The 21,994-nt window shown below is 39.4% G+C and overlaps 1 protein-coding gene across 3 annotated transcripts; it reads right to left on the bottom strand.

Moving 5' to 3' along the window:
- Positions 1-163: 163 nt before the first annotated feature.
- On the bottom strand, positions 164-21,440 carry hnrpkl (heterogeneous nuclear ribonucleoprotein K, like). Of its 3 annotated transcripts, none has more exons than XM_030150364.1 (16): positions 21,294-21,440; positions 20,333-20,442; positions 17,712-17,809; positions 15,338-15,394; positions 14,371-14,414; positions 10,863-10,935; positions 8,423-8,536; positions 8,173-8,301; positions 7,196-7,503; positions 4,305-4,358; positions 3,996-4,035; positions 2,318-2,333; positions 1,264-1,296; positions 1,074-1,141; positions 809-978; positions 164-483 (listed from the first exon to the last, which is right to left on the bottom strand). In XM_030150364.1, exons 2-16 carry the CDS (start codon positions 20,391-20,393, stop codon positions 453-455), a joined length of 1,296 nt encoding a protein of 431 aa, XP_030006224.1. In that variant the 5' UTR covers positions 20,394-20,442; positions 21,294-21,440; the 3' UTR covers positions 164-452. The 3 variants fall into 3 exon arrangements, with proteins under 3 accessions (XP_030006224.1, XP_030006225.1, XP_030006226.1); XM_030150365.1 differs by having other exon boundaries at positions 20,333-20,439; XM_030150366.1 differs by lacking the exon at positions 1,264-1,296.
- Positions 21,441-21,994: the final 554 nt, after the last annotated feature.

Below are 21,994 nucleotides of genomic sequence, written 5' to 3'. Positions count from 1 at the left end.
ACGCACCAAAACAAAACCGCTACTCTGCATTTTTGGAATTCCAAGCAGCTGCAGCAGCAATGAAGCCGTTTCCATGTTTGTTGCTACTGCGGCTGCGTGGAATTCCGAAAAGGCCAGAGTGACGGCTAGGTTTCAGTTTGGTATGTAAACGAACGGACTGCTTGTGATGGAGCACACTTCGAAGTTGTTTACCATGAGGGAAGTGATTCAGGTGCATAATCACGGAAGGACTAACTTAGGCTATCACTCGGGTTTTACAGATTTGGTGAAAAATTGGTGACGAACGTCATGCGCTGCTTTAAATAAAACTTTCGATGTATATTATTACACTTGCAGTGCATGATAGTAAGGGGAGGAGCACATCTACCCAAAGCACAGGAATGTAGGCTCTAAATAGAAATGGCAAACAGTTTCGCAGCATGGCTTCACTCGTCTTCTTTTCTTTCGTCTTCCTAGAAGAATCGACCCGAGTACTGCCTGACGCTGAAATAAGAGACACATAAACATCAGCACGTTTCAAAAAGGCATCAATATGTTACAAAAGGAGCATGATATGGATTCACTGTGATCTATACTGGAGTACAATTTGAACAAAGTGTGTCAAGGTCAAAGCTGAAAATAAACTGCATGTAAGAAGTAAAATGACAAAAACTACCTCAAAACTTCTCTAAGCAGTAGTCGTGTAAGCAGCAGTAGTAGTATACTATATATAACACAATTCACATTAGAGTAAAGACACTAGCTTAAAGTCTGACAACCATCTGCTTCACTCTTTCCAAAGTGCTGGGGGAATGTCCTGAGCACATGCCTGTTCTGCAGCAGGTACTGGGCGTTCTGGATCTGGTCCTGTGTCCCTGTTATGGTGATGATGCGGTCCTCAGAGCCCTCTAGTGGTTCATCAATCTTGATGGATGCTCCAGACTCGTGGCGGATCTGCTTGATTCTTTGGCCGCCCTTCCCGATGATGGAGCCAGCCAGCTGTTAACGCAGGTGACGCGGGAATGGATTTAAGAGTGACGCGACTTCCCTGCCCAGACTTGTGCATTCATAGTGCGGACAGATGTCTCACTTACATCTTTTGGGATGGTGACTTGTGTTGTGATGACCGGGCCTCCTATATCGCTGTACGACCCTCGTCCGCCTGGGGGTGAGAAGGTACGTTTGAGATAAATTTGTCTTTAACTAAAGTGTGCGACAAGAGGAACAGATCCCTGCAGGTCAGGAAACAAGTCACAGGGACAACAATGACCCATCCCCACTCACCAGACTGGAAGTGCTCCCAGGAAGAATTGTTGTCTTAGAAAACAGCGGAAAGGAAACAAGAGAGTGAAAAACGAAAGTGCACCAGAGGAACACAGAAAAGAGATAGTGTGACAGTAAACAAACAACACAGCCATAATTTCTTGAACCAAAGGGTTCTGTTATCAAAAAAAAAAAAAAAAAACAGCACTATATAAAACAATGCCAAATTAATTTTGTCTCCATGTTAGTGACTTTTATGTCAAACGCTGTTGATTTCCGCAGCTTTAGTCACTGAAAGATTTTCAGAAACACAAATAATCATGTATGGAGACAGTATTTAAAAGATCCTTCAGTTTAACCAAAGGTAGGCCTGCCGAAAATACTTCACGTCACCTTTTTATAATTTACATGTTTCGATTAACACTGCAAGTATTTCTGCCTAATCATGGTAATTGTTTCCATTCCTCTATAAAAAACACATCTGGATCAAACTAATAGACACTAAGTCAACTGATGCTCTTTAAATGTTAAATACTCGATGCAGATAAATGTATCTTCTGCTTCTTCATTAGATACACTCTATGTGCATAAATAAAGTACCCCCAGGTTTACACTAAACTAGCAGCATAAAATGAACAGCAAAAGACAAATTGTTTGAATAAACGCTATAACGTGTCTAGCAAAGATAGACCAATTCCACTGCAAATGCATTTGCTAGGACAATTTTGTCAATTAGCGTACGATACACCAAATTAAAGCGGAAAATCACCCTGAAAAAAGCAGTGATCAAAATCACGGAGATTCTGCAGGGTGACATTAATATGTAATAAACCATTCTTTTAGATTAGTGTCACACAGATGGATTAGATAATATGATTTAACTGCGAATTTAAAACCCTACTACTCGTGTGTAGCCAGCCAAGAGAGGCAGTTGTTACATGATATAATTAAAATAAATCATGGCCAAAACTATACAAATAAGATCCAATTTTAAAAAGTAAACATGATTCCCTTTTGATAGAAAAAAATAAATAAAGTGAAAATCTGCACAGGATTTACATAAATATTAACTCACCATATCCGCCTCCACTCTGCATTTCAGGATTAATGGAGGGAGAGAAGAAGACAGAATGCCATTTTAGTTTTCCCCACAATAATAAAACATACCACAGTATCCACTGTACAATATACCACCAGGTCAGCGGTGGGTAGAACCGTTTCTGCATCCACAACATGCTGAAATATCTGAGGCGTGTAGTCGGTGCGGTGCAGAAGCCGATGCTGCTTCTACAGTCATACACCACTCCTGCACACTTTCTGCGACATTCATGCTTCACATCTCCAATTACATTTAACCTGAACAGTCGATTACTGGCGGAAGGCCTGACGAGTACAGGCCATTTAACTAATATAAAGTAACTGTAGAACCATTCGGGTACATGACTGCATCTACATCTTTGGTCTGTGCTGTTTTTAATCTGTCCTCTGTATGTGTTCTGTGTTTTTAATGTTTTGTGTATAACGTTTGAGATGCCCTCTCCAGACTGCAGAACAAATCTACCTCTGGGTACCAGTGAAGTCATCTTGACCTTGACATAGATCATCATGTAACAGAGACTTTCAATGTTTACTTCCAAAATGTAATGGAGAAATAAGTTGTAATTCCAATACTGGCAACAAAAAGTTACAATTAACATATAAATGAAGAATGTCTGATGTTCAATAATTATCCAGGAACTAATATTTAAATATCGCTCACTGCCATGAATGAACACACCTGGTTAGTAAAGCAGTGATGGATTGATAATGTGTCTACATTTTCGCAAATATAGTCATTAATGTATATCAGGTGGAACTAGGCCCTGCTCGAACGTCCAGATGTGTGCCATCTGCAGGCGAGGGAATGAACGTCTTCACTACTGTCAGATGTTTGTTACTTTGTCAGCAGGATTATCCAAAAAGGATACCATCATGTTAAATGAAGCTTAAACAGTAGGACGTGACCCAAGGGGGAACCGTTTATGTTTTGGTGCAGTTCCATAACATGGAATTTCTGTTCAATTCTTACAATTTATGAGATAGGTTGAATGATGTGATATGCATTCTACTGAATAACCTTCTAGATTCTACCTGTTCTAGGACTCTGAAGCTGTTACAGGGCATGGTTTCTCATACGTGTCATTTTGGATAAATTGTCCACCTAAACATCCATGTTCAATATACTAATATACTAATTTAAGAACTGTTCAGAACTATAAAGGTTGCGAAAATTTGAATTTTAACAAATTAGCTAATTTTATCTCTCAAGGGTCTAATTACTGTAATTTGTATGCATTTCGAAATCAAATCACAATAAGAGCTGTCGATGTTAAGATAACTTAATGATATTAATATTGATCACTAATCATTGTCATTGTATGTCAAGAATGTATTTGTTTTTAATCAGACTGAATGTTACTGATATAAGTTTGTATCCATGAACTTAGGGAAACCTGTTCAGGAATCGCTATGGTTTCAACATGAGTTCATCTGCTAGCCTGGTGAATATCTGTAACCAAGGAGACAACTGTTGCCAGGCAACAACAGGCCTAGATCAGTGCGCATACACAGTGAAAAGCACCAGTGTCCAAGCCTTTGAGTTTGTACTACAGTACAAACAGGAACTGGCAATTCCAGACACTGTTTTGAGATGTACAGTAATTCACTATGACCCACATCTATGAGGCTAGGAAGCACAAATCCATGTGACTTACAATACTGTCGTAACGGTCTCCTCCTCTGCTTCTTCTGTCACTACAGACAAAAAGAAATATCTTAATAGAGTTTCAGTTCACTGGGGAAACATAGTGTAACTCCTAAGTATCATGCTCTATTAAATTAGTACTTCACCAGCTGAAGTATGAAAGGCCAAGCAGACTCTAGAAATGAACTGTGATCAGACTGAGTCAGGGCTTATGAGGTGATGTTTTGCTGCCAACGGCAGACAGCTACTAATCACATGTCACTGATGTCTGTTAAATCTGCTTCAGGTAAAGGTGACACTACAGGTATACTATACTAACCTGGGTCTGTCATCCATACTGCCATGATAGCTGCTGTGTGAGAATCTGTCTCCTCTGCAAACAAACAAAGAAAAAACAGTGTGGAAAAATCAAAAAATAGGACCAATGTCCCAGTATCTCAGCAGCATGTTCTACCAAGAATCACTAACATGCTGAATTTGTGAGGTTGTCAGGTTCTGTTCTATGGTAGAGTCCTGTGGTCTGGATGCAGGAGATCAATTTCCCAACAGAAGTGGGTGGTACTTTCACTGGAGCTGGAGGAGAACTCAACTAATTCAAACAAAGTCCATATATGACTTCCTATCAGTGGTACATAGTAACTAAATTGATATCTATGACCAGTTCCATGTTATAAGCCATCAAAATATGGCCCATTATGAGTAACATTTTTAATATTTCAAAAAATTGGTCAAAAATTTAAAAAAAAATTCTGAACTGTTAAACTTTGTAGACACTGTCCCAAGAAAGCTACATAAAAAAATTAAACAAATCTGACCAGTAATTTCAGAGATGATGTTTGAAGAAATTTTGTTTTAAAAATTCCATGTTTATAACCTTGTGCTGCCTTTTAGGGTGACAATTCAACATCTGCCCAGGGACTGCAGACGAAAGCAAGGTTCCCGCGGGAACTTAAAAAGTCTTAAAAGTCTTGAATTTACAAATCTGCATTCAATACCTTAAAAAAGTCTTTAAAAGGTATTAAATTTGATATGGTAGGTCTTAAGTTATTTCACCGTAAACTTGTTTGCTGTATTATGTTTAAGTGTGTCTGGGAAATGTCCAAGCTGCAAAAAAAATTAGTTTACTCAGTTCCACCCGTTCCAACTTGACAATTCATACAGAAATTAGGAACCAATTATCGCTAACTTTGCAAACCCCAGTGAGAAATGCCTTGGAACGGTGGGAATTGAGGCATTGGAGTAAATAAATACATATTCATACATTCTATGAGTCATGAATTTTTGCCAGTACGGCCGTGAAATAAGCACTAAATTCTGTTCTAAATAGTCTTAAAAAGTTTTAAATATAATTTGTAGAAATCTGTAGTGAAACATAACCATTATGGCAGCTATGGTGCATTTATAACAATGTGAATCAATGTACACTGTCCCTGTTAAATAAACCAATAAATAAAATAAATTTGCTAACGAAGACGGCAAAACATGACACCAGACACAGCGCCTCCACAATATCATTTCAATATAACACCTTATATGAACACCCTTTTGCACCAATGCGCTGACTGCTAACAGCCAACTATAGCTAACATTATGGGTCTGACAGCATTGAGCCCTCCTTCTATTAAATATTTCAAATTATAAATATATTTATAATGTATCAAATTGCTTTACCAACTGATAAAACTGATCATGCAATGTTTTTGATCATGCAACGATTACAAGGAAATGGCAGCTCATTACTTTTGTCATGATATATTATTTTAATCATATACTTGACATTTATCTTCAATAGGCATATTACACTAGCAGCTGCACATGGCTGTTGCCATGGATTTAAAATAAACAAAAAGTGTAGTGGTTCTTTAGTAAACTGTAAGGATGACTGTCTGGTACAATTGCCTTAATTGAAGGAGATAACTGCTTAATTTCCTGCCAGTTCTGTAGCTTCCTCTGTTAAATACTTCCATGATGCCATGATCCCAGTGCTGGGGCCTGTTCTGGGGGAAAGTGATGTCAGGCCATACTCACGTAACTGCCCTTAATGATCAACATCGCCTGTCGGTAAATAATTTCACCAGATACAACAGCTGATGTTCATCTGTTGTGTTTTAGTAACAGGTTGTTTCATAAATTGGTATAATTCAACATGTGCTTGTTTAAAGACGTAGTGTGATAACAATCTGAATGTCTTTCAAACACTACAGGGAGAATAAATAAAAGCAACAATAAAATAACATTATTATTATTATTATGGGTGTGAATGTGACAGTGATTGTTTGTCTCTATATGTCCAGCCCTGTAATGAACTGGTGACATGTCCAGAGTGTACCCCGCCTTCGCCCATAAGTAGCTGGGATAGGCTCCAGCGACCCCCGTGACCCTAGTGAGGATAAAGCAGGTTCAGAAAAGGAATGAAGGAATGTTATGGGATGCAGGGTTCCTACAGGATTCTACAAGTTACATTTAAGGCTTTTTAAGACCTTTTTAAGACTACTTAGAACAGAATTTAATGTCCATTTCACAGTCTATTTCACGACCGTACTGGCAAAAATTTATAACTCCTAGAATTTAGGAAAATGTATTTAATTACCACACTTTCCGGACTATAAGCTGCACTCACCCCATCTCCAATGTCTCACCATCGCTTCATTGATGCCAAGCTTACGTGCGGGAGCTCTATTTCCTTCTTCGTCAGCCAGCTCGATCGTTAGCCCAGAAAACATAAATTTGCCGCATCATTTGTGTGCGGAAAAAAGTAGTGGCTTATAGACCGGAAATTACGGTACTCAAATGCCTTGATTCCTACCGTTTCGAGTCATTTGTCACTGGGGGCTGCAAAGTTAGCAATAATTGGTTCCTAATTTCAGTATAGATCGTCGGGTTGGCACAGGTGGAACTGAGATGACCAACGTTACTTTCTTTGCAGTTTGAACATTTAACAGACACATTTAAACACATTTATGGCAGTTTATGGCAACATAACTTAAGACCTACCATAGTAAATTTAATACTTTTTAAAAACTTTTTTAAGGTATTAAATGCAAGATTTGTAAACTCAGGACTTTTTAAGACCCCACGGGAACCCTGTAAATAGGGGAAAAATAAAATAACATTATTATGGGATGGCTAACTTGTTATTTTAGGTGTCAAATTTGACCCAGATTTTCACTCCCAGTGCATCCTTAATTTAAGTGGGTGTCAACTCCTCACCCTCCTCTTGGCAGCGGTGGTGGGGGAAGAGGCAGGTTACGGGCTCTGCTGCCCCCTCGTCCACCTCTGCTCAGCGGTGGCGGAGGTCCTCGGCGGGGGCTCATATCGTCATAGTCCCTTCTGGACGGAGGCAAAGGTCTACTGCCTCGAACAGGCGGCAATCGCTCAAAGCCTCCACGTACACGGATGGGAAAGCCCCCGATGGGTCGTCTGCCTCTTTCCTCAAACAACACGGTGAAGCCGCCATAGTCATACGTCTCGTCGTAGAAGTTGGGGTCATAAGGCTGGGCGCGACCTTTGATTGGTGCCTGAAAAGTTCAATGGGAGGGCATTAAAATGGTGGACTTCAGCTTCCAGGTTTCTGAATATCCCTCAGACTACACACAGGTGGTTGTGCCAAGGTTATCGTTAACGAAAACTAACGAAATGACGAAAACTAGAATTGTAAAAACATTTTCATTAACTGAAATAAAGAAAAACTATAATTAAAAGAAAAAAAACATAACTAACTGAAACTGTATTGTGTGCTTACTAAGACGTATAAAAATGATGGATAAAATTCCCTCAGTTTTTGTCTTCGTCAATGTCGGATTGATATGAAATCAATTTATTTCCCTCGAGCAATTTTAGCTGCTGGCACCGTATGATATTTAACAGTCTGTCACTTCTTGTCACTTGTCGTTTAGAGTCGTCTTCTGGTCCCCACTCTACCTGGAAACATGGAGACTAAAGTTGGGAGAAAGCAGCAGAGTCCTGTCTGGGATTTATCTGAATTCGACGGAGAAGAAGATAAGAGATATATAAAAACTAAACTGAAACGAAGCATTTAGAAGAAAATGAAAACTAATAAAAACTAGCAAACCTGCTCTAAAAACTAATTAAAACTAACTGAATTAGAGAAAAAAAAGTCAAAACTAAATAAAACTAAACTATAATGAAAAGTCTAAAACTATTATAACCTTGGGTTGTAAACTCACCTCTGACACCAGCTCCAGGATCACTTTTATACATTCAATAACACGCTCTGGCTTTCCTCCCACCAGCACGACTCTGTCAGTTGAGTGAGGACAGCACTCTTGGAACAACTTGATGGTAGTTTGGGTGTTCTAAGGCAAGGAAACGTGAAAATGTTAAGGTTAAGTCTCCAATTCAAAGCTTCAAATCTATTTTTGTTTTCTTAGCAACTGAACCGATCCGTGACACCAGCAAATCCAGACCCTGGCATACCTCTCTTAGCTCCTTTATCTTAGCACCTTTCACTCCAATGATGCCCCCTGCAAGGCTCTGATGGATCAGCAGGCGCAGCTCAGAGTCAAAGTCAATCCCACTGTAATGTTGGTACTACAAAAACACAAGAACATCAGTCATTTCACTATGGTCTCGACTATAAATGTATGAACAGAACAGAGCACCAATGCTTCTTTCCAAATGTGGAGCAAAGGCGCCACAAACAAAAAACAAAAAAAAAAAAAAAAAAACATTTTAAGCTCATGTGAGAAAACAGCCAGTAGCAGTAACAGTATAAAACAAAAAGCAGTTTTGGACTTCTGGTCAAATACAGGATCTGACCTTTTGAGTAATATTCATCAAGATCTGGTGTTAATCCAAACACATGTTAAGTGCATTTCTATAAACATATTTTACGCACTATAGATGGGTGTTTCAGCCACGTTTTGAGGTTGAATAATAAAGTCATTACATAATCATTAACATATGCCTACCACCAAAATCAAATTAATAATTATTTAAAAACTGAGCAACAAAGGAGTGAGTGAACCATATGTACGCCATTTAATTTTTAAAAATCCTTAAAAAAATTTTCAGATTTTACTTAACATATTGTTAGCCTCATAGTATAATTGTCTAAGTCATGTTTTTGGCCAAACTGTGATATCTGCATAACTTAACTCTCCTAACGCTGCTGCTTCATTTTTCATCACTGGCTATGACTTGACAAAAAATGACTTTGGCAATCATGCAACGAGGCTAACGATATGCAGAACACTGCAGAAAAAACACCATAAACATTAGATTCATGTTTCTATGGCGTAAAACAACCTCCTCTCAACCCCGTCACCACCCCAAATAAAAAGCAGTCAGCTCGTGGTTACCGTTTTGTCTAATCAACTGATCGATCATTCTTGTGCATGCCTACTGTGTACATTTTGAAGTTCATTAGAAAAAGCTACACTGAAACAGTTAAATTTTCTTAACATTCAGAGTTTTAACATTGCCTCACAGCGCCTCTTCAACAATGCATGGGGAACAGGGACAGTACCTCTGGACTGGCAGACTGGGGTGGTGGCTCCCCTTTTTAAGAAAAGGGACCGGAGAGTGTGTTCCAGCTATAGGGGGATCACACTCCTCAGCCTCCCTGGGAAGGCCTATGCCAGTGTACTGGAAAGGAGAGTCCGACAGATAGTCGAACCCCGGATTCAGGAGGAACAATGCAGTTATCGACCCGGTCATGGAATACTGGACCAGCTCTGTACCCTCCACATGCTTCTAGAGGGTTCATGGGAGTTGGCTCATCCAGTCCACATGTGTTTTGTGGATCTGGAGAAGGCATTTGACTGTGTCCCTTGGGATATCTTGTGGGGGGTACTGGAATATGGGGTCCATGGCCCACTGCTGTGGTCGATTAGGTCCTTGTATGACTGGAGCTAGAGCTTGGTCCGCATTGCCAGTAGTAAGTCGGACTCATTCCCGGTGCGGGCTGGACTCCACCAGGGTTGCCTTTTGTCACCTATTCTGTTTATAATTTTTATGAACAGAATTTTTAGGCACAGCCAGGAGGAGGAGGGGGTTCAGTTTAGGGGCCTCAGGGTCACACAACAGTGTAACCCCGTCCTGTATGCATCTCATCTGTACTGTCAGACATTCTTGCAATTCCTTTATGTTGTAAATATGTATATAGTCCAGTGGTTCCCAACCTTTTTTGGCTCATGACCCCATTTTGACATCACCAATTTGTGGTAACCCTGACATTAAAAACTGAGACTTTTTTTGCCAAAATTAATTTGTTTTTGATCATGTAATAGTTTGCTATACTATGTTGCAAATAAACGTTAATTTTAGATGACATTTAGTCTATATAATGTATATTATTATGGACGGAGGCAGTAAAGGCAGGTGTAGATTACTGCACAAAAGGAGAATTGGATTTTCCTTGGTCAGGATATGTACAGTCAGTCCAGCTTGGATTTACAAGGCTGACAATTAATACTGAACAAACACGAACTGAAACTATGAATTATGACAGAGCTGCAGCATCTGAAACTGACCACAATGAACATTTGACAGTTGAACAGAACCACAGTGCTTCAGTTTCACAGTCAGTTTGTCATGTCTTTTATGTACTCACCATACATTTTTTATTAGTAAGTTTTTTTCTTTACTTTTATCAGTTACTAGAAATTTCAGGCGACCTCCTTTGAATTCCAGGTGACCCCAAGGTTGAAAAACACTGATATAGTTTGTATAGTTTTTATTACTATTATTATTTATTTTATAATGTTTGTTTTTTGCACTATATTTATGCATGTACACTTTCTTTCTTGCACTTTATTCTGTTGCTTCCTAAACCTTTGAATTTCCCCATTGTGGGATCAATAAAGTCTAATCTAATCTAGTAGTTACCGATTAGTTTATTTAGATGGTGGCTTACCTCCTCGAGAGTTGGTATAATTTTCAGAAGAATGTCTCCAATGGTGTCAATGCTAGCGTTCACACTCAGGATCCTGTCAGAAGCATTTTGACCAAAAGGAGGCATGACATTACGACAAAGACAAAAAGTAGAACAGCAAGAACATGACCTGACAGAAAAGCATTCAGGACCAGAAGCAGTCCAGCAAACAATTACAGAGAGTTTTCAAGCTAAAAGGAAAATTCTGGACTGCTGCATTTACACACTTTTTTTTTTTTTACTTTTCCCCAACACTAGACTGATTAAAAAAAATCAGCTGCCATGCACTCACTCTAAAGTCACTGTCAAAATAAGAGAAGCCTTGGGAGGATGGGCAGCTTCAGAACGGATCAAATTAATATGCGACTGGCCACACAAAGTTGGAGGGAAGGGAAAGGGAAAGGGGGGGGTGACAGAGAAAGAGAGAGAGAGATCTATAACCATCCCACCACCAGTAAGTTGGGGAAAAGGAAACGAACTGAAACAATAACTTGTCATGACAATTGTGCCACCATCACACACCTTCTCATAGTGACCAGGGTCGGGGGAGGAGGGGGTGAGGTGGAGGGAAGAGGGAAGAAGAGGGCTTGGGGGTGGGGGGGTGGGGGGGGGGGGTGAAGAGGAGACGAGGTGGGCAGTAGTAAAGAGTAAACAGAGCAGAAGGTTGAGCACGGGACGTGGGGGGAGGAAATGTGAGTGGTTACCAACTGTTTTGTGGCACAGGACAGGACTGGGGTGGGGGGTGGGGGGTGGGGGTTATGAAAGATTTGGCAGGCAGCTCGGATCTAATGTGGCCGGAGAGGAGTTCTGACAGAAGGAATGCAGCACAATGAAATTAAGAGACAACATTAATGAGTGACAGAGTGGGGGGGACAGAGCCTCCAGACAAGAACCACCGGCCGCTCTTTTAGAGATGGACAGTGATGCTGAAAACAGTGGGATAGGGGATGGGGGTGGGAGAAGGGGTGGGGGGGGTGGGGGGGCAGACGACAGAACAGGAAAAAGAGAGGTCTGTTTTCCACAAGTTTCATGGTGAAATCAAAAATCACAGCACAGAAAAACAACATCCAACATCTGTGCCACTAACAAAAGAACTCCTTGGTCGTGTGTAGGGCTGGGCGATACCACCAGAAATCAGATTTCAATATATGTTGCATTGGGGTGTGCATCTCTCCCTTATTAGACAATCCAATAGCACTTTTATCTGTGTGTTTTCCTTGTTTTTATGTGTCAACTGTGTGTGTTCAAGTTTGTGACAAGTGTTGCCTTTTAAAGCTACTTTCATGCTCTTTTTATATTGCCCCTCGGGGACAAATAAAGTGTGTTGAATTGAACTGGACTGGTATCTAAATATACTTGAGGGACAATACATTTGAACACAGAACGACTACGGAATCGCTGTGGTGCAATCTCATACAGCTCATACCGACTATGCTTAACATACACTTTTATTTTCCATTATATATAGAAATAAGTTACAGCAAATGTCATTCTTTTACTTCAAATTGATGTATTTCATAGCAAACCACTGAAAACCAGGTTTTGTGGCCAATACTGTCAGTAGAAACTGACAGTCTCTGCAACTAGGGATGTAAGAAAATATCAGTTCTGCAATATATCACGATATTTCATTTCACAATTCTGTATCGATATTAAAAACTACTGTATCAGTATTTTTAGGTATTTATTCAAATGCAGATATTGTGGAGGTTCTAATTGTTTTTTTGTTTTTTTTTTCTTTTTTGTTTACATTTTATTTATTATTATTCAACACTTTTATTCAATAATGTTAGTTCCTTTGTTGGGATTACACAAAAATAATCTTATGATGTTAGTTCTGAACTAATAGAATATGAACATTTGATCGTATCGTGATCCTAGTATTGTGATTTGTATCGTATTGCCAGACTCTTGCCAATACACAACCCTATCTGCAATGCATTTGTCAGAGAAATGCTGTCTACTTGATATCTTGTATCTGGTCTCTAAAGTATTTACTGTGTCATACAAGCCCTTTCTCTCAGCTGCACTCTACAACCTTAAGTCCTGAGCAGTAAAGGATGGTACAGATGTAGAATTTGGACTGGAGAAAATTCATAATATCCTCATATTTGCATTGTTGCAGTCACAGGTTTCACTTTAAGTCTCACCAGGTTTAATTTTTGTCAAACCAATGGATTTAATTGCTGTTCAACACATTTACAAACAGCAAATATTTTCTCTGATTTTCCTTCCTTCGTAGAAAAAAATACTCTACACTTTGTACTTTAGATGTAGTGCATATCACAGGGTAGGTGCTTTTTCCCGACACTAATAGCACTCTCATAAAATATCAACAGGAGCAGCAAAGTTTCAGATTCAAAACTTCAAAATCCAGACATCATTTGGATCATAATACATTAAAACTGATTGTGTTGAGACTGATTATTAAAGTTACGACTGGCTTTTGATTCATAGTAACTTTGCTTGAATGCTGATATATGAGGGAAAGTCAAAACGTTCTCAGACGAGCACTGGGAATGAAACTTGGATCTACCAGTTTGACCCAGAGAGCAAAATTCAATCAGAAGAGCAGCATCCAAAAGGAGGAGCTGAACCTGTGAAATTCAAGGCGGAGGGGGTCTGTTAAATAAATAAATAAATAAAATAAACTTTTTACTACATTATCTGAGAACTTTTTGACTCTCCCTTGTGTGTACGTATTTTTTTTTTTTTTTTTCAGTTGTCAACAAAAGACATACGGAATGTCACACAACCTATGCCCTAACCACATAATTATAATTACACACAACAATATTTATGCACAGTTATGTGTATTTCTTTAATTATCATAATGATAATTTCTTCTCTGTTACATTTATTATACTTGAAATGGAAGGACTGTAACACCCAATAATTTCCCCCTGGGATTAATAAAGTATTCTGATTCTTACAGTGCCAGCGAACACATCACAAAACTCTGGCAAGTTAACGTTTAACTACTATATGGACTTAATATACTCTGTAGCCTTGCAATATTAATGCTGTAAATGACACAAATCTGTCTATGAAATACCATAATAACACAGGTATTCTGCACTGTTTTTAATGAATCTGTGTTTGTAAGAGGGAGAGAGCAAGAAAAAAACAAACACCAAAATGAGTCTGATGCCATCGGCTTAAATAGGATTATATTACAATTTGTACTAGATATGCGTCACACATCGGATATATTCTACATATTGCCCAGCCCTAGAAGTGAGGCCTTCAATTACTTTCTGTATGGACAATGAACTGTAATGACAGTAGGTCCAAATTGATGGAGATGGACAGAGAAATCAAATGAAACCATACACGTCTCTTAAAAGTGGAGGAGTGGGTGTTTGGGGGGAGGGGGTGGGGAATTCTGTCATGTATATAAATATGTTAAAATGAAACAGAAGGCAGGTTATCAAAGACATGTTTTTCACTGTTCTAATCAGGCAGTGAGGCAATAACTGGTGGGACATACCGCTCTGGGCCACTGCTGTCTGGGACTGATACACTGGCATTGTACTGCATGGGCCGAGGTGGTGGTGGTGGTGGTAGTGGTGGTGGTTGTGGTGGAGGAGGTTGGCATTGGGCGGGGGCATTCAATCACAAGATGTCAAGTTAGGTGCCCGTTTAAGGAGGGGCACAGTTTATGGGCGGGGCCAACCGGGAGTGTCAGGTGGGCGGGCGGGCGGATGTTCAGGGGCGGGCGGAGGTTGGGCCAACGTCAAGGTGGGCAACGCAGGAGGGGCATGTCGATCCAGTACATGGGCAACGGAGGAAGGTGGCCAAAAATAAAAACAAAAAGTAAAAGGAGAAGGGAAAAGGGGGAGAAGGAATACATTTTTAATTGAACACACGCTACACTTTGTCCCAAAAGTGAAATTGTGGTGAGTGAAAAAGAACAGGAACAGTGACCTGGACAAAGATCAGGTAAATACACAGTCTGGAGCACTGCAGAGATTTATACAGTATCTCTGTGAAAACGTCAACTCCGCTGATGCACCTGTTGTCACATCGGGGTCAACCATGACTCTGAGGGGAGCTGAGGTCAGCTGACACTCACAGGGGGACACGGGAACAAGATCCAATGCATCTTTATCAAAACACCCGTCACTTCATCCAATAGGGAGATAAAAGCTCAGGCGCTGTCAACTTCATTGTTATAGATGGTTGTGCACCCCAATTATTTATGTCAAATGACAGAAATGCACCAACAAGAAATCTGGGACTGTTTCTGTGGGAATCGGATGGCTTAGGGGTGGGATTTATTAGGTCAGTATCTGGAATGGAAATTTAGATCCTTTCAATTTTCGGTCTCTTTGTGTACAGATGCATTTGTTAAGTCGAGTAAAATCTGGGAATTTTCAGCAACAGGGGGGTCAGCAGCCTACTAAGGGTTGTTCTCAGCTGCATAAATGCTAGCAGCTAATCACCTCTTTACTCACGTCAGTGCGCAGAGCTTTTATGTTCTTTCCACCTTTTCCAATAACAGCACCAGCATTCTGTGGAGAAATGCAAAAAGACAACTAAGATCCACTTGGAAAAAAAAACAAATAGATACTTAAAGGCTACGTTCAGACTACAAGGAAAGGGGGCCCAAATCAGATTTCCTTTATCTCATATGAGACTCAGCTGTATTGTCATTTGATCAATGGTACCTGATACAATGAAATATAGTTACCCAGGTCTTGGTTTTGTAGCATAGAAGATAAAAGGATAAAATATCTAAAAAGGTAAATAAGGCAGAAGAAAAACTACCATAAAATGTACAGACAATAGGGGTGTAAAGGTGCACTCATTTGCACCACACCGTTTCAGTTCGGGGCCTTCGATACAACACGGAGGTGTACTGAACGAACACATGTAGCCTGTGCGAAGAACACAAACACTCAGGGTGAACACAAGCAGAACGCGTGTGCAGAACCCATGTGCAGAGTTTCCTCTATATACATTCAGCAGTAGGGGTGTTAGAAAATATCGGTTCTGTAATATATTGCAATATTTCATCTCACAATACTGTATCGATATTAAAAAGTACTGTTTCGATATTTTTACGTGTTTATTCAAATGCCGATATGGCGGAGGTTCATTTTTGTTTTTAGTTTTTCTTTATTATTTATATCTTATCTATTATCATTACCTCCACCAAGGAGGTTATGTTTTTGACGGTGTTGGTTTATTTGTCTGTCTGTCTGTCTGTGTGCAAGATAACTCAAAAAGTTATGGTTTGGATATGGATTTGGATGAAAATTTCAGGAAATGTTGATACTGGCACAAGGAACAAATGATTCAATTTTGGTGGTGATGGGGGGGGCACTGATCTGCCTTGGCGGAGGTCTGTGCTCTCCGAGTGCTTTTCTAGTTTAACACTGTTTTATTGAATAATGGTTATTTGAAGCATCCTAAAAGCACTTTTTACTGTCTGAGAGAGGCAGATGTTAGTTTCTTTGGAAACTAGGAGAACTAGAAAAATTTTGTGATATAGCATTAGATCTTGTTCTGATCAAAGTAAAAATGTGTTTAGTATTTGCACATATGTCTGGTGTAATTCAATTCTTAAAAAATGAAAAAAAAAGAAACTTAAAAAAAAAGAAACAAACAAAAAATTGCCTTTTTAACAGTATCATGATATATCGTGATATATTGTATCACGATCCTAGTATTGTGATTTGTATTGTAACGCCAGATTCTTGCCAATACACAGCCCTATTCAGCAGCGGTGAATTCTGAGCACCACTGCATAAAAACAAAACAAAACATGACAATAGAGAGTATAACAGAGGCACAGAACCCAAGTCACACATTCAAAGCATGTTAAGTTTCACTTTCGGCTTTCGGTTTGTTGCAGTTTTGTGGCACAAAAGAGTCCATGGGTTCCGTTATAGCAAAAAGTTTTTTTTGTTATTTTGTTTTGTTTTTGTTTAACTCAAGTTGGCAAAATCAAGTGAACCTGCTCCTCTTCTCCGTCACCGTGCCTCTGCTGTGGTGTTACTATGAGGTCACATTCACAGCACCTCAGGGAGTACTGTGAGGCGTTCACAAACACTCGGTAAATTATAGTGTTTGCCATAAATTAATATTGAACATTCAAAAATACATAACATGTAGGGTGTCCGTTAATGCACAAATGACTGAACAATATTTTGTAGAAATGCCCCACAGGTAGTTAAGGAGCACACCCCCCCCCCATTCACTGGTCTCCTTCACCGTCCCGAAAATGTACCAAAAATTTATCAAACCGAATTTTTTCTGTACCGTTACACCCCTAGCAAACAAAACAAAAAACAATTTAATTACTTCTTAATATGTAAAAAAAAATTCACAGTATGCAGATACAGTGCAGTTTAAAGTGATGAGATGAGACATACAGATGTGAGACTCAGATCTGTTTTTTGATGACAGTGTGAACAGCACAAATCACACAGAATCAGACCTGATACTGTTCTAGTTGTGGTCCTTTATCAGAAACAGAAGATCTGATTTTTGACACCGTGACCTCAGCCAGAAGGGTCAGATAAGAATTAATGCAGCATTTGTCATAATTGTGTATCGGAACTAGTTATAATAAAATATGTCTCTTACTCATACTCCTCGGGAGCACAAATGTTTCCGGTGTACCTCAACTTATGACTGAAACTGTGAACACTGATGTGACTGATCTCGGCTTACTTCAGTCAAACAGCATGTTACATTAACGTCAAACCACGGGCCATGACCCTTTCACGCCACATTAAAAAAATATGCGAACAGCCAAACAAATCTAATCTGGGCTATAAAGCTGAACTGAACTGAACGTCCACTGTATCAAAGAAGCTTTACTTTGCTTTGAAGCAGAACGCGCAGCTCCACCATCTCGTCTGTGTTGCGTGAACGTTTAAAGGCCTGCTCCTCGTCCATGTCTTCAGCTGGACGTTTACCTGAGAGAGAAGATATTTCAGGTCAAAGGTCGAACTCTAAATCATGCTGCAGAAGGTAACAAATGACAACAAACCTACCAGAGAATTCTGAAGCTCTAAATAACAACTTCCCAATACGGTAATAGCAAAAATACATCTTTCTTTTTCCAAAATAATTATTTTCTTTCCTAGTGACAAACATTTGCAATATTCTTCTATGAAATATATACATTTATACATATTAGTTTTGCTGAATAGTCAGTTCTAATTTGTCAGTGATGGTCGTCTTAAATAACCATATTAGTCTTTTGTACCACAATGCTCAGTAACAACCTTAGAATTAACCTTTTTTTCCCCAGAAACAAAAAAATACATATTGAATAAGAAAATTCACATATTTTTGCCAGATAATGTCCAGTGTGCCTATCATTACAAAAGCAAAAGGATGATGCATGACTTTAATCACTTTCTATTTACTGACCCACTGTATATTATCCCTATACATTACATACAAGAATTAGACAAAGTGGTTTCATTATTTATTATCCGTTATAAATATATGTTTACCAGAGCATACCAAAAGAACCAAATTTATCTTTAACCAACACAGTGATCGAAGAGTTAACAAATGTAATATACTGTAAATCCACAGTGAGTTCCAGGTTTACAGTATGCTCCCCCTCAAATACAGGCTTCATACAGTAGCCAACTGTATTTGGAATGGACCCAGCACCACCAAAGATGTACCCTTCCTGGATTAAAACACAGGCGGATCTGCTCAGGGACCCCAGAACAGCAGTATCTTGGAGAGGAGAATCCCTCCACCATCTGACATGTCCACATGCTACGCAGTGCCGGCCAAAATCTATTTTTCTCCTTTGATTGAACTAAGCATCACCTTCAGTTTCAGGATATAGAAGTCTTGGTACATTTTCCGTGGATATGTCAATTCATGTTGTTTATAGTATGGTCCTGAAGAGGGGTCGATGGATTACAGATCCAATACTAAACATTTTTGGGATTCCTGCTTTAAAATAAATAAACCGTATTTCATCACATTTGGCTACATTCTGCTTTCAGAACTTCCAAGCGTTTACCTTCTGTTCACTAGTGCTACAACATCTAATAGATTAACTGATTACTTGTTGGCTACTAAATTAATCAGTCACCATTTTGGTACTTGATAATCTGTATTATAAAAGGGGAGTGGACTCTGTGTGTGTGTGTGTGACTGCTACAGTTTGGCATATTTATGTATTTTTGGTTAATGAACAGAATAGCGAAAACAGCAAGATGATAGGACCAATATTTTGGGAGATATTAGTAATTCTGGAATACAGTAGCCTTACGATCACATTGCTATGCCCAGAATTATATAATCATCATTGACGTGGGTTACCTAGCAACATACAAACAATGGGGCCATGTTGCCATGGTGTCAAAAGAAACAGACATGCCAACTGAGAGGTTATTCAACTGAAAATGCCAGTAGAATTTACCAAGAAAGTAAAGGAATGAACTGTATCAGAGGATCTAAAACCCATGGTTCCCCATGGGTCAACATGCTAGTTTGAAATTTTATTTTATTTTTTCTTTTAAGTAAAAAAAAAGGTCCACATTTTGAGATTCCCTCTTCTTAAAGTGAGTATTTTCTAGTTTCTTTCCATCTGTGACAGTAAACCAAAAATATTTGGGTTGTGACTAAAAAAAACATTCAAGAACATTATGTTGGGCTTTACGGAACACTTTTTTTTTAAACAACTTCCCAACATTTTATAGACCCAACAACTGGTAAATTGATCTGTAACTGACAGACTGATTGTAACTGAAAATAATCATTAGTTGTAGCCCTACAGTTCAATCTCCTCCATCTTTATTTGTGTGGTTTTCATTATGACACTTAGAAGATTACAAAATGTCCAAACGAAAAAAAAAAAAAAAAAGGTGACAAAGAGTGTGATTTGAGACACAATATCCTGCTGAGACCCACCAATGCAATTTTGTCCTCTGTAGGAGACAAGAGTTTCACAGCTCTAATAGTAAAAAAAAAAAAAAAAAAGTATCTGAAAAAACTGTTGCATCATACTTTTTCCAATCAAGATACTTATTCGGTGTAAAAAAAAAAAGCCACAAGTTTTACTTTCCTGGGTCTCAGGAGGATACATAAAATACATTTACTATAAAACAATACACACACCATGAATATTGTCATATTGCACATTCCGTTCTTTATTTGATTTCAACAAGGTTGTTTTTGTGGAAATTAGTCTAGAATTTCCTCTTCAGAGTCAGAATTTATTTATGTCATTGCACAGCAGTACAATGAGATTAAAAGCTAACCTTAAAGTGCAATCACACAAAACAATAAAAGTATTTACTGCAAATGTGTCTCAGCTCCCAATATCAGTTATCAGTCTAATTGATTACTAATAATCATACATGAGTCCGGGAAGGAAAAAAAGACAAAACACTGAATCTTCAAACCCAAATCACTAGCCCTTAACAAAAGTTATCGTCAAGTGCCAGGACCACTCTTCATCTCACCGTTAGTGTCACTGTTGCTGAATGAGATATCTTCGTCCTGCTGATCGATTTTCACCTCCATTGTCTAACACCTGCAGTGAGATGCAAACAGGCTCCTCTCCTTGGATCTGCTGAAGACACAGGCCATAACACAGTCAAGCAGGTCACACAGCAGACACAGTACATGCAAAGACAGTCTGGATCAAACTGCCAGGGTTCATATGCATGCATGTCATGTTCATGATTGGCTCCTGTCATAGCTGTCACACATCAGCCTGTGTTCATCCAGCCTTTGAGCAGAGGTCCTGCACTGCTGCTCATTGATCACTGCAAAATGCATCGCTCCTGAAATGAGGCCCCGGTAACATACAAGGAAGATGGTGGTCAACGCCTACATATCTTAGGAATTAGCAGCACCTATTTTAACTCCCATGTGTCCAAGAGCAGCCAGTGACATCTCATGCTTGGATTAAGGCTCCAGAAAACACAACATACTCTTTATCTACATGGGAGGAGAAGCTCGTCACGCACTTCAACTTCATACAGTATCCATCATATTGAGTGTTAGCTCAAAATAAAACCTCAACAGCTCGTGGATGCAATACGTGAATGGAATAAACGGATTTTTGTTTTTTCGTGTCGAATGAAAAAAGCACTTCCAGTCTGGAGGAACACAGAAGTTAGCTAGCTTCTTCAATTTGAAGCTAAGTTGTCATGACTTTGCTAGGCTAGCAGGTGTGCTAAGCTAGCCAGGCAGTAGCCTCCCGTGTGTGTTTTTGCGAGGCGTGTCTACCAGCTTGTGTACACGTTGCGACCATACAACATTCAGCAGCAGCGACAAATAACACAAGCACAGTCGTTTGTGTGTCTGCAACCGGCGGAAAAAAATCTAACGTACATGAATTACAGTTAACACACACACATTACATAACTGAGCACAGTATCCGAAACTGTCACAACAGAACACTGAAATAAAACCAACCTGCAGCAAAACCACATACACTGCGGTCCACCACGGTTTCCTCCCCTGAAACGTTTGCACGTTTTTCGGCTCGGAGTGAGGAGGAGGAGGAGGAGGAGGAGGAGGACGACGACACTGGATGAGCTCGATTCGTCGAACCTGACCGGCTGATGTGCTTCATATGTGTCTAAAGTCAGCACGGGCGGGCGGGGTTAAGACGCATTACCTTTACCGTGCAGCGCCAAAGCACCCGCAGGGAAACAGAGAACAACTTATCAAACTCATCCTGTAAATTGAGAGGGATTTTTGTCCTTTGACAGGACTCGTAGGCAGACAGAGCTCAAATGGAGGTAAAGTGGCATTTACTAACGTTTATATATTCAACATCTGCGTAAATTCTATCTATATCTATTTACCCATTTAGCACAGATTGTTTCGAGTTCTCTTTATGACCTCCTGTTGAATGTAAATTTAAACATATGAATATTTACTCCTCTTTCCCTTTAATTCAGTCTCCATCTTCCTCATTGATGGTCCAGTCTAGGGATGCACCGATACCACTTTTTTCCAGACCGAGTACAAGTACGAGTACTTACATTTGAGTACTTGCCGATACCGAGTACCGATATGAGTACTTAATAATCCCATTCCAGTTCTTAGTTCCTTTTGTAAATGTGCTTTATTGTCGTTGTCATTAGTCTGACTGGAACAAAGTGCTGCTA

Source organism: Sphaeramia orbicularis, chromosome 12 (assembly GCF_902148855.1).
Source record: "Sphaeramia orbicularis chromosome 12, fSphaOr1.1, whole genome shotgun sequence".
NCBI classification, from domain to species: Eukaryota; Metazoa; Chordata; class Actinopteri; order Kurtiformes; family Apogonidae; genus Sphaeramia; species Sphaeramia orbicularis.
Note: the sequence above shows the minus strand (reverse complement) of the source record. Positions and strands in the feature narration are given on the sequence as shown.